Here is a 14,704-nt window from a genome sequence, read left to right on the forward strand (position 1 = left end):
CATCAGCTGAATTATATGTTATAAATGCAAATATTATTTAGCCTAATTTGATAACACATTATAATGTTATTAGAGCGATCGGTATACGAACTTTTTCTAAAGTTGAATTATTGTTCTGGACAATAAAATATTGATTGATTATATTGCTAATGTGACTTCAAAGATACAATTTATTGCAGAAACTAAACTTTGAATGCTAAAAATTCTTTGATTGTTTTACTGACAAACGAACAAAGTTTGTACGTTAATTGATCTGGTTATTTTATTAGTTAAATAAATATCTACTAACGCACTCGGCATAAAATAATTTGTTGATTTATCTGCCGAAATAGTTTAACTACGGGAACAAAAGCAATTTCCAGCCACCGAATCACACACACACACTTGGTTATCATTCATTTATATTGATCGGCAGATTACATTCACCAGCAAGGTTGTGGAGTTTAGTGTGACAAAAACGGTTTAGCTGTAAGAAGCATTTTCATAACGTTTATAGTGTTTATAGATTATTTCTGAAATTAATTGGACATTTCATTAAATGACACATATCGTCTCGAGGAATTTGTGTTAAATTATATTTACATAAAACTCTTTGAAAAAGGAAAGAAAAAAATTTAAAAATCCATAATAATATCAAATATTATATGCTGTGGAATATTGGGTTTTTTTCTGAAAAGTTTGTTGAGTTTGAAATGATTAGGAATATCTACATGTTTTAGTAAAAAATAAAATGGGTTGTCGTCAAACGAAACCGGACAGTAGTGAACAAGGATCGCCAGTTCATTTGGATTTGCTGAACGAAGGCAATGGGGTCCCTCATGTTGACCCCCGTTTACCCTTAAATGCAAGACAAGTGTTTAAATTAAAGCAGTCATGGAAAGGAATAAAGCGAAACATAGAAGAAACAGGGGTGGAAATGTTTATCAGGTAAGGTTCATGCTTTTATAAATAGTTCTATTATTTACTTGGTCTATTTGTTTCTTCTACTTGTTCAGTATATTGGTCTTGTAAAACAATAGAGTAAATGTCTTGGATGACAAACGGATCTAAATGGTACTGCTCGTAAGAGAGATGTTACCGAGTTTAAGTTTGTTGGTAATTCTATGTTTCAGTGTAATTTTAATCGATATAATGTTTTATACTACGTGATTTGAATAAAAAAACATGACCTTTACATTATCTCTATAAATAGAAAAGGGTAAATGAGATTGATGAAACATTTCCAAACGAAAACTATTAGGTATTCTTTTGAAGATTGCCCTGAAACCTTAAATGTTTTCACATTCCAGAAGAAAGCGTTATAGCATTATCAATATATTTAGCTTAATTGCTATATAATTAGCTTTACAACTATAATGATTATACCGCAAGATCCCTCGACCTCCTATCGATGGTGAAACAGAATTACATCTTGCAAAGTTTTGGGTCAACCTTGATAGAGGTTTATACGAAAGATTTCATTCATAAATAGAATTGCGTTAAAACCTGCATGTAGATGAATCGCATATTTACACAGATATTTACTCTCGCACTTGAGTCGATCATCAGCAAAAAAGTAGTAATTACTGCCATTCAATTGCACGTTTCGTTCATAATTACAATGTAGCAGGTATACAGGTTTTTTGCAATTGATGAAAATGGCCAATAGTTGCTATGTGGATGATTGCTTGATAACTATCCAAGGTCCTCCTATAGTCTTAAATAACCCCGATCAATACGATCTTGCTTTGCATCCCATAAACGTACCATTGTGACTATATTACACTTCAGTTTTGTTTGATTATGAAAATGAACAAGTGACAGCATATTGCTTTTATTAGTATTACGTCACATGTATACATTTGAATAAAACGGAATATGGAGCCTTTATTGTTCACATATTGGTCTGTTTTGTTTATGGGAAGTTGTTTGTTGACCACATCTCCTGATTTCACATGTTTGTCATTTTGTTTATGGGAAGTTGTTTGATGGACACCATCTCCTGATTTTTATACTAAGTACCATTTCTTTTACTGCCACTTTCTTAATATGAATAAAATGATATGTGACACAGCAACAAACAACAAAAGGCCATATTGAGGGCAACATACATGCAGTCTCCAACAATAGACAGTAATATATCAAGCTCTAAATCATTCAAAATCTATAATTTTTTGGAATACATTTAAAAGAAACAATCAAAGATCTGCCATTTAATTAATAATCTCAATTCTTCATACGACATAAGACAAATACTGACAAGGTACCTGATTTGGTACCTCCACGTGAAAATGATTCTGTTAATTTTGGTTATAGATTGACCAATATTAGGCCATTTATACATTGCATATAGATTTCAGAAGACGTTAGCATTGTTACGCGGGCAGCGTACAGTCACGAAAAGGACACACTTTGTGTTAGATGTCACATATTGAAGAGTTAAACCATTTAGGACTAAGCTGGTATACTAAGAATGAAACATGAAGAAGACTTATTCGACCTATAAAAAGCCTCCTTATACAGTGAAAACGATATTTTACATATAGTTTTATCTATGATATGAAATTAAAAAGATCTAGAATAAATGTCATTATACGATTGCACATGCTTGTCTGTTTATTTATTTTTTTGTTTATATCGTGTCATATTACAGTAAATACCATCGGTAGTCTTCGTATGTCATCTCAATGATTATTTAGATGGTGTAAAGACTAGTCTAAAATACGCATGTAATGCTGATACATTATAACGAGTCCAGACATAGCTGACTATTTCTTTGGACTTTTTGTAACTTGGATACGCGTTTTAGTATATTATAAATCAAATACTAGTATGGGACATTTAGTCAACTCGGTGAACTACATTTGACAGCTAATGCCCCTAATAGATAACTCTTAGACAAGGGAAATTTACCGTCGTGTTATATTGAAAATACGATGATAATTTAACATAATAGCAAAATTATCAATTTTGTTATCTGCAATTAAACGCAATTTAGACACCAATTACTTTATTATCTACCGAAAAAAAAAATGTACAGGACGTTTCATGTTAGCTAGTAAACTGTAACAGCAAACGTATGTGGTGCAGAAACTGTACAATCTACTCTTTTCTATATCATTTTCAAATTAAGTGATCGTGTAATTTTTTATTGATTGTGTTTTTCCCTTTACTTTCGTTTGTTTTGTTTTGTTTTGTTTTGCCCTGTTTATCCCTTTTCTCGATTAACGGCATGTCTCAATCTCTTCAATTTTTCTTATCAGTGTATTTTCATAAGGTTACTAAGTTAGCATTTATAAAGCTACTGAACTTGAAGTAATCAAAAATCGTGTAAGTGTAGTGAACTGATAACATAATTTGTTTATGATATTCCTCATCATTGCCTCATTAAAGTATAAAAAACGTAACTGTTCAATTCACGTATCTGTAGATAAAACACGAAATGTATCAATCGATAAGAAATCTTAAAGCAGAAAATGAATATTCGTTCACATGAAGAATCTGTGAATACATTTAAAATATTATTTTCTTTTCGATATAAAAGTCAAGAAATAATTTGCCTCATCTCTCTCTCTCTCTCTCTCTCTCTCTCTATATATATATATATATTAATAATTAATAGTTAAGATCCATTTTGTTACATCTGGTGATCCGTTTATTTGGCAATCGCTAATGGCAGTCAGCAGGGTTTAAGAACATCCGTTGTTCGACCTGCTAGTCAAATGCGTTTTGTTAAAATAAATATACTTTTTCACTTTTTTGGTCTTTTGGAAACTGTTGTTTGTTCTGTATTTAGACCCCTCTACCAAGAAATTTGTTTTTTGTATTTAGACCCCTCTACCAAGAAATTTGTTTTGCATGCACACGTATAAAAATTTCGGTTTTTATCCAACGCAATCATAGGTTTGAACGTTGTTTTCAATTTAGAATTGTATATATATAATATATATTTGATAAGTACTTCTAAACAAATGACAACTCTACGACAGATCCATGAAGGTGGTACACGGCTGATAACACATATTATATTCATAATTACTCTAAATATCAGCACAACAATGTTAAATCTGCAAATTTGCGGAAGCAAATTTTTGTATGTTGCTTTATTTTCCTATTTCATCTCCATTGACTTGAACACACAATTTATCGGAGAATGAAGGAAATTAACCGGTATCAACTCTGTAAACAATCTATACAAAAACAAAATTAGACAGCTGCAGGTGCCACAGCCACTAAACGATTTGACTTCTGCTACCTGTATGCAACAATGCAAAGAGGAGAGGGATAACATCCGCCACAAATTGAATATGCAAGGGGAAAAAAGCGATAATGATTTTAATCTATTTTATCTAATCATTTTAATTAGAAGCACAATATATATAATGGTAATTTGGAATTACACGAGGGATCACAATCAATTATTCAATCTCATAGTTTAAAGACATCTAAACATATTCATGGGATGTTTAGTACCTTCTGGTCATTAAACTAATTGAAAAAAATCGGATAACTGTACAGGGTAAAGAAATATGTTTTCAAAAGTGAAATTCAAAAAAATTGATATCAAAATTATTCACAAAGCCATTGATTGTTTTGAATTAAACTTGGCCAGCCGATTATTTTATCAGTAAACACACACATTATGTTTTTCTAATATCTCGATATCGATTGATATTCTTACATTTGTATCTCATATCCCTATGGTCTAAACAGTTGACCTGAAGTCACCAGTTTAAAAAATACAATGAGGGGCAAGAGTATATTCATTTTTAGCTCACCTGGCCCTTTTCTCATCACTTGGCGTCCGTCGTCCGTCGTCCGTCGTCGTCGTCCGTCGTCCGTCGTCGTCGTCCGTCGTCGTTAACTTTTACAAAAATCTTCTCCTCTGAAACTTGTGAGACAAATTTTACCAAACTTGGCCACAATCATCATTAGGGTATCCAGTTTAAAAAATGTGTCCGATGACCCCGCCTGCCTACCAACATGGCCGACATGGCTAAAAATAAAACATAGGGGTAAAATGCAGTTTTTGGCTTTTATCTCTGAAACTAAAGCATTTAAAGCAAACCTTACATGTGGTTGAAAATGTTCATCAGATTAAGTTCTATCTGCACTGAAATTTTCGACGAATCAGACAACCCGTTGTTGGGTTGCTGCCCCCCGAATTGGTAATTTTAAGGAAATTTTGCAGTTTTTGGTTATTATTTTGAATATTATTATAGATAGAGATAAACTGTAAACAGCAATAATGTTCAACAAAGTAAGATCTACAAATAAGTCAACATGACTAAAATTGTCAATTGACCCCTTAAGGAGTTATTGCCCTTTAAAGTCAATTTTTCGTAAAGTTTTGTATCTTTTACAAAAATATTCTCCTCTGAAACTACTGAGACAAATTTTACTTAACTTGGCCACAATCATAGGGTATCTAGTTTAAATAATGTGTCCGATGACCCCGCAACATGGCCGATATGGCTAAAAATAGAACATAGGGGTAAATACAGTTTTTTGCTTATATCTCTGAAACTAAAGCATTAAGAGCAATCTGACTTGGGGTTAAAATGTTCATCAAGGTTAGATCTATCTGCCAATTAAACTTTCAGACAAATCATACAATTCGTTGTTGGGTTGCTGTCCTGGTTATTTTAAGGAAATTTTGCAGTTTTTGGTTATTTTGAATATTATTTTAGATAGAGATAAACTGTAAACAGCAATAATGTTCAGCAAAGTAAGATCTACAAATAAGTCAACATGACCAAAATCGTCAATTGACATCTTATTGGAGTCATTTTCTGCAATTTTTTGGTAATTTTTGTAAACTTTTTTCAATAATCTTCTGCTTTAACTACTGGGTCAAATTAAATCAAACTTTGCCTCAATCATTATGAGGGTATCTAATACTAATTATTTTGATTTTAACCTTATCAAACATGATTTCTAAAACGACAGTAGATACAGGTGAGCGACACAGGCTCTTGAGAGCCTCTGGTTTTCCATTTTTATGAATATGAATATATGCATGTATGTGTTATTTTGTTTGTTTTAATTAGCTCAGCAGCTATTGCCATCACTTGGTGTCCGTCGTCGTCATACATTTTATTTGAAACTACTGCGCCAAATGTTACCAAACTTTCCCTGAATGTTTATTAGGGTATCTAGACTGAGTATAAAATTTGTATCCATCAACAAACATGGCAACTGTTGCTTTAAATAGAACATAGGGTTAAGCCTTCAGTTTTTGGCCTATATCTAAAAAAAAAAAAAAAAAAAAAAAAAAAAAACAGTTATATAGCAAAAGTGACAAGGGTTAAAATTCAAAGTCCATCTCCTATGGAATTGTCAGCAAAATCTAGTTTTAGAGTTATTCCCCCTGATATGTCCATTTTCAGCAAATTTTGCAGTGTTTTGTTTACTTACTATCTTAAAAACTGCTTGATAGAGAGCAACTTTTAAATGTAACCTTTCTTTCTGAAACTATAGCAGATAGAGAGAATCTTTTTAAAATGGTAAAGATGATCAACAAAATAAGATCTGCAAATAGGTTAAGATAGCCGAAATCGTCAACTCAGTAGTCGAGTATAGTATAATATTTCTCTGCATTCATGAATTTGTATTCGTTTTATATAAGAACTGGTGATTTAACGGCAAGTCTCATTGTCTTATTATTCGAATATACATATATTTATAATTATACGTGTATGCTATTATATTTATTAATATTGAGTTAAATTGGCAGCATCTTGCGCGTACGTAAAATATTGGGAAATATGAATTTGACTACAGTAAAAACAAATTGAAAAGAGAAAGTAGCATTCATAGATTTTAATCAAATGCATTTGTTATTCATTAAACGAAAAAACCTGGTGATAAATATTTAAGGTACAAATGACAAATCGCAATGTCGAAAGTGTTTTAGACTGTATACAATCATCTAAATTATTGATTCAAGGCTACAGAGTTTAATTATATCAATATTTACTTTAACATCAGATTGAAGATCCTCCTAGTATATTAAGCAATGAATTCGATTATATTGGTAATGGCTCACAAAAGTGGCATTATCTAAACGATTTCTTATATTAAATTGCAGAATGGTCAGTTAAGCACTGAAGGTCTTCCCAATAAAATTATTCAGTGACCGTTGTTTCATTCCTTTATATATAATATAAGAATGAAATCGATATCTAAATTGCGTGATTATCCGTTCATATCGCTAGACTGTTGCGTTCCAGTAACCAGCCAAAATACTGCAAGATTCAAGACAAAGTTTACTCCTGGATTAAATTCCTCTTGTACAGAATATCTTGGAGAATTTCCGTCTATTACAGTGCACATTATAAACGAATCCCAGTTCTAAATAATTGAATACAAGTGCTTAATTTTCGAAAGAAAAGAGCAATTTCTTTGTCAGCTTAACAGTGTATATTGTACGATGTAATAAGTTCATCCTAAATATTACATTTATCTTTAAATTAGAGAAGATAATCTTCACATCGGAAATTGATTTCGCGTTAATTAGAAAGTGAAACAATATTTGAGAATATAACCTTTTCCAGACATGATGTTATTTTGTAGTAAAATTGTTAGGAAATAGATCGGAAAGAGCTTTTATTTGATGTCTGTAAAAAATATTAATTGATCAGAGAATCAATATCAACAACCCAAAACGTCTTTACAAAAGCATTTTAAAAAGTGTTGGTAAAGAAATGAGACGTATGTAGATAAAACAAAACTTCAAGGAAGTACTAAAGCAAATTCAGTTAGCATATCAAAGAAACGCTTTTATTGTTGAACCTGATTTTGACAGTTATTTACTGAACCTTGTACAACGATGATTGTGAAATAAAGGACTACTTAAAACTCACAAAAATAAACATTGGGCTTTCGATGGGGAAAATATAGCCCCAAACTAAACCATATATGGTTTGCCTTCGTCGATCAAAAGAGAGAAAAGACTAACACCATACAAAAAAAAATGAAAAGAGACAAAAAGACAAACAGCCCACATAGAAAACACTTCCTACTGCATGGGAAACACGAACCCCTAAAACCCGGTTAGAACTAAAGAATCTTCTCTCTTCTATTTGTTTAATTAAATCTTCTTTACTGCAGTAAAAGATCTTGCTCTTACTCAAAATTTTGGATCAAAGACTACCATTTTACGATTTAAAAAAAAAATGTTTATGATTTATATTTACGGGTAAAGGGTGAGAATGCAAGGGTACAAATGTAACATGTAGTTCAATTTACAAACAATTTTGGAACGAACAACTGACAACCGTTGTAGAAACTGATTATAACCTTTTCATATTATAATGACGCCCTTCAGATGTCCATAAGACCTCAATTTTGTTATTTTTTCTTGCATATGTGCAGAAAAGCTTTAACTGCAAAAACTGCCAATATAGCTTTATTGGAAGACCATGCCATCAATATTTAGATATCGTCAAGGCTGTAACAAAAAGATATTTGGATAAAAATTGCTTTATTCAAAGATATTTTGTGCTAATGCGGCGTAAAGCAATCATAAATCAATCAATCAATCAATGAAAGATGCCAATGTGGGTAAAAATGTCTTTGTGTATGAACGGCGTATGTGCCTGTTGTCGTTTGTTGCTGTGTATCATATTTGTTTTTCGTTTGTTGTTTTGTTCATAAACCAGGCCGTTGGTTTACTCGTTTGATGTCATGTCGAGGCCTTTTATGGCTTGCTATGCAGTATGGGTTTTGATTATTGATGAAAGTTGTAGGGTGATCTATATATATAGTTGTTAACATCCCGTCATTTGATCTATCATGGTTGATAGTTGTCGCATTGCCAATCATACCACATCTTCTTATTTTATTTTATATCTAATTAGCCTTCATGTAGTACATTGTATATGTAAAATGGTAATTTTGTGTCAGATAAAGCACTTCGACATATTTATGACATCGCAATGGCATCAAAAGTGAACTTTCTGCACTAAAGTATATAGATTATACCATTCTTTTCATTTATCAAAAAATGTACAGAATTTTGATAAGCTCGAAGAATTACTATTTTTGCAATAACTGGGACCAACTAATGGCTTTAAATATACCTCTTCCTTCATTCGAAGATTGGTCAGAAATTTTTACAGTGCTTACATATATGACAAGGAAATCAAATTTGGTAAATTTATTTTTTTCATTTCCCAACAAAAAAAATATATGTTCTTCTAAAAGTTGAAAATTTTGAAAATTAAAGCTTACTGGAGGTCTTCAAGGAAAAGGAAAAAGAAAGAATGTTAAAAAAAATCCATAATGACTTGTTTCTTTCCTGAACCGTGACTTTAAAGAAAATGTTAATTTTTGACATTAGATTTTAGACTGTTTTTAGTGGAATTTCAAACCTCTGACTAAAAGACCAGTTATCTTCATTATGTTTAGATTACCTTTTAGAAAATCATTTTTAATATAAATAATTTGAAATGAACGGAAACTGGGCCTGCAAAGAGGTGGTGTTTCTTGTGTTACTATGTATATCAAAAAGCTAACTACTAAAGTTAAAAGGATAACCTTTACAAGAAAAACACAACATGATAATTTGTACAAACTGTTTATGTCGGGAAAAAAATTGCAGGGAAAAAGTTAATCAAAGAAAGATACATAGCAGGTGATACTACATCGTAGCACATCAGAAACGTTATTTAATTATTGTGTGAAGTGACAAGTCTATAAGTTTTAGATCCATTTACCAACCGAAACATATGTATGGCATTATACATAATCACCAAGTACGAAACAAGACGTCTTTAGATACGAAAGAAAAAGTTGAAATGTTCATCCATTTTCTTTGAATTCATCAAATAAACATTAGTGGAAGTGTATAATTCGAATGAATCCATCTCTACGTCGACACAAATATGTAATTTTAGTAATTTTTTCAGCAATATGTAAATCATAGTGCCATTCGATAGAATGTATCATTTCCATAACACACAGAAAATAATACTTGTAAGGTTGCCCTTTATTGTCATATATTTAAACCTTGAATTAATAAGTATGTAAGTTATATTTATTTAAGTCGGATAATAATACATGCATATATTAATATAGAATATGAGCTCTTTAGAGCTCTTAAAACCGACGAATAAAAGAACACAAAACGTAGTTTTACTACGGACGGAAAAAATGTATGTGTGGTTAGATTAAACCACCTCAATATAAAATTAAGGAAATGTGGTACTACAGGTGCCTTGCTTCGGACATGCAGATAAAGAGTGTGACATCATTCCTTCTAAACTGAACAATGGAAACTATAACACAAACTATACAATCAGTTGAAAAGATATAATCATATCGGTACTAAGGACAGACAAAACCAAAAGACACCAAGTATCGATCTTAGAGTACTCGCAGCTACTGTAAGCTAGTGTACATATCAAATAAGGAGATAAAATCCACTTTTAAATAATAAATAAACCATATGTGCTGTAAACAATTTTGGAAATCATTTGAATTAAGGAATATATCTCTATCTCATGCATAGCTCTGATTCCTTACCCAGTTTTAGGCTATACGTTTTGTCTTTATTTTATTTCAAAGCTCATCACATGTTTAATAAGTTTTTGATTTTCAATATATTTGGCATTGAGCATCACTGAAGATGCGCATCTGGTGCGGTAAAATTGGTTCCGTTAATGTTATTCTTCCATTCAAAAATATTAGTTTCATAATAAAAATAAACCATGTCCCCCAGTCTAAAACATCAGTGTAGTAATCACGTTTCTTGTGATTAGTACAAAATTACAAGAATCAAAAGTCTATATTTGTCAGATAAAATGTTAGCACCGTCAAATTTCTTTGGTTGTTACTATCGCCGATATCTGAAACCATAGAAGCATTGTCTAGATAATACTTCCATATTGAAAATAACTTGGACTGATATTTGATTCAAACTATGTCGACAATTTTCTCTGGTTTCACTGACAAAGCGGTAATGACATCAACAGTACCAATATTGAAACTGAAATCACGAAACTTCAATTCATTTGTATGGCATCTAATCTATTTTCTTCTAGTTATCACAAATGTAACTATTCAAATTGTTTTCTAAAAGTCCTGGTTAATTCGTTGAGCAACGTTTGAAATATGCTATAATATGTGTATCTTTTTAAATAATCTTTATAGAATCGACAAGACGTATATATTATTGTCCTTGGGATAGATATTTTACCATCTGTTTGCTATATATTTGATTGCTACGTAATTATTGACGAACATTTGAATAAGACAACAACGGGTTGATTATATTAACACAATCTGGTGGGATACTGTAGTCATATGTTCCGTCTGGTTTTATTTCGTCATAGCCAAGCATTATCAGATATTTGTTGTAGTTTTTTGTTAGATTATATCGTGCAAGATGGCGTTTAAATGTAACTACCACAGCAGCTCGCCTAATTTAAATATAACAGAATCAAAGGAAATGTGGATTAAAGCAATGAAACATCAACCAACTTCAAAATAAACCAAAATACATTAAATATGCATGGTGTACTCTATAAATGTCAAAAATGAGGAGATACAACTTTAAGACAACATCTGACGATGTCCTGACGAGAGATCGCCATATTGGTTGAAACAAGTTTTTGTGATTGTTAACTCCATCCCCTAAAATTTTGATCAGTCGAATAACAAAGGTTGTAGAGTTGAGCGTAGAATAAAATCAGTTCAGAAAAAAGTTGATAAACTCTATTTTATCGATAACCAAGACGACAAATACACAAGAGTAAAACAGTACTGAATAATGCCGCGTCATAGAACGCTTACAGTTACTTAAGGCAAACCGTGATTGTAGTGTGTTGCTATATATCATATTTGTTTTTGGTTTATTGTTTTGTACATAAATCAGTTAGTTTTCTCGTTTTGATTGTTTTACATTTGTCATTGCGGGGCCTTATATAACTTACTTTGCAGTATGGGGTTTGCTCATCATTGTACGGTGACATATAGTTGTTAAAATCTATGTCATTTGGTCTCTGGTAGAAAGTAACAGTGTTGTCCCATTGGCAATCATACCATGTCTTCTTATTTTTTTAGGAACTAGGTATACATCAATGAGGAAGCAAATAGCCAAAAAAATATGGAAAAAAACATACAGAGTCAACAACAGGGTTTTTTTCATTGTTGAAAGCCATACGGTTGCCTATAAGTGCCTACATCCACTTCATTTGAACATTGGTGGATAGTTGTCACATTGGCAATCATACCACATCTCCTTATTTTTATACTGTGTTAACATATTTCAAGCTCTAAATCATCAAGAGTTAAAACAAAATTTAAAGTAAATTTAAACGGAGACTTTCAAGGATTTGTCATTAACACCGAATTCCCTAAATTACAAAAACATTGAGACATACATAAAGACAATCACTGAAAAGGTTCCAGGCTTGATTCAGGCATGTGAATATTTGGAGGGGTGAAATAGAATTTTTATATCCAACTATTTTTTGTTTCTGTCGAATAACAAAATATACATAAAGAACATACAATAAAAGTCAGTAAAGAAATAAGCACTTTTACTGACAGACACTGCTTTGTCTCAATATTTAATGATATTTAATAGCAGGTTCCTGAACGATTGAAAGAGCACTTGTCAAAAAAAAAACAAATATTTTTACTTTAATATTTATTGGATGCAGAATATAAGATGCATATTCGAGAGTATTTTAATAGTTGTTCAAATTTTCCATATTGTTTCAGTAAACCGATTTTGCATAAAGTTACTATAAAATGTTTTATACAATAATTGGTGATCTTATTGGTTTGTGCTATAAGTTCAATGAACTGGGAATGTTCATAAAATGAAATTACGTAGAAAGCTTGACAGTGAATAATTTATCAATGCTCTAAATCTCATTTAATTCATTTTCCAATGTGAAATTCCGGTCCAGTAGAAGGTCAACTTTGTTTCCATTAATAAATAAGAATGTGATGCTGTGTCTAATATATCGTTTACTTCCTTGTTTTACAGATAGGACATAATATATACAATATTTGTACATTGTAGGAAAATAAAAAAAAATCATTTAACGAGCTTTAAAAACCGGAAAAAAACGATTGTGTTATCCTAAACTCTAAAATGTACGCTTAAATGTATAGTGTGTTTTTTTAATAGAATCGATATGGCTAAAACGCGGACCGCGAAGTGGTCCCAAAGATGAACAGTGATGTAAAGTGTTCTTTAACGTGTAGAAGGTGTGGCAACCTCCACACATACAAGACCTCGGATTTAACGTCACCATTTCACAAGGACGCTACTGCGTACTAGAATTTGTACATTTGAGTACAAAGAAAGAAATACAAAAAGCTATCGAGAAGCATCTACTAACGAAAACATGTAGACGAGAAATGAAAGCATTAGGTGCAAACACTATCATAAAATGTGTAGTATATAAAGCGCTCCAGGAAAGTATATTAATCAACTTCTAGTTTTAATTTGCTTTAATGGAATTAGTTGTAGTATATGGCAGATTTATACACATATCTCATCTCGTTAACCTCATAGCTCACTCACTTATAATAACTAGTACATGAAAATTATATTTTTCTTTATTCCAGTATCTGAATGTTCTTAACAATCAGTTAAGGCAAAATCGACTACTCTTTTTAAAAATGGAATTGAATAAAACTTGATTTCGCTTTATACCATGTTTATTTCATATTGGTTTACTTTAACTTCCCAATAACACACAAAATACATTTTTATTTCTCCATGTGAGAAGATTTAAATCGTGAAGTTTTATACTGTTCATATTGACTTGTAAACACAATCTGCCCGAATCCTTTTATACATGTGAATTCAACTTGGATATTTTATTACATGAATTTTTCATAATTTCCAATAACAAACAAGACTTAATTATTTATACATATGAGAACAGTTTGCCAACGCGAAATCTCCTTCAGCTTTCATTGTGATAGAATGAATACTTTCGAAATCGCTCCACACAATATTATTCTTTGTAGGTTTTTTTTCGTCTGTTATGAAAACGTGTTAACACAATATATACATGTATATTCTTCTGAGAAGAATTGTTTGCTTCATGTATGCAAACTTTTAAAGAGTGAAAGCGGGACACACCGGGCTGTGCTTGGTTCGTGACTCGTTTAAGGGCATGATACTATTCCCACCGAAAAACAATACTCAGAGGTACTTACGACTATCTTAGAGTTATTTTTTATTGTATTAAATAAAAAGACTTGTCCACATTATTTGCGTGTGTCAGTTTGATTGAAAAATACAGGAAATAACACTGATGTAAATGTTATACAGGTTGTATTTTCATTTCAATTCTTTTTCCTTTTTTTTTTTGCATTCAAACACAAATTATATGTAACATAAGGATAAATACAAATCATACAGAAAAGACAGGAAACTAATAACAATAGTATAAAGATTACAAAACTGTTCAGGTATCTATCCAGATGGGTATTGACAGTTTCTTGATAATTATAGATAAGTTATGTTACAACTGACAGTGAAATAATGGCAGCAGTTTTTCCATTTATAGTACAGATTGGTTTGTAATATAATATTTCGGAATGTATTTCTTTCTCGGTTAAGTAATACTTATGTTATAACAAATAATAAATATGAATTTATGATATTCATCATCAACACATTACACAATATACATGCATGATCAGTTCTAGGGATTATGTGCCATCGACACAAGTTTTTATAGAAATTTTATGT

At 31.3% G+C, this 14,704-nt stretch overlaps 1 protein-coding gene across 1 annotated transcript in view; it reads left to right on the forward strand.

Moving 5' to 3' along the window:
- Positions 1–264: 264 nt before the first annotated feature.
- The window catches only part of LOC127738198 (cytoglobin-1-like), a 56,389-nt gene continuing 41,949 nt past the window's right edge, over positions 265–14,704 (forward strand). Inside the window, exon 1 of the mRNA XM_052249353.1 lies at positions 265–927. Within this exon, the coding sequence (XP_052105313.1) occupies positions 731–927 (197 nt within the window). The 5' untranslated portion in view covers positions 265–730. The remainder of the gene's footprint in view (positions 928–14,704) is intronic.

Source organism: Mytilus californianus, unplaced genomic scaffold (assembly GCF_021869535.1).
Source record: "Mytilus californianus isolate M0D057914Y unplaced genomic scaffold, xbMytCali1.0.p SCAF_4, whole genome shotgun sequence".
In the NCBI taxonomy this organism is placed as follows: Eukaryota; Metazoa; Mollusca; class Bivalvia; order Mytilida; family Mytilidae; genus Mytilus; species Mytilus californianus.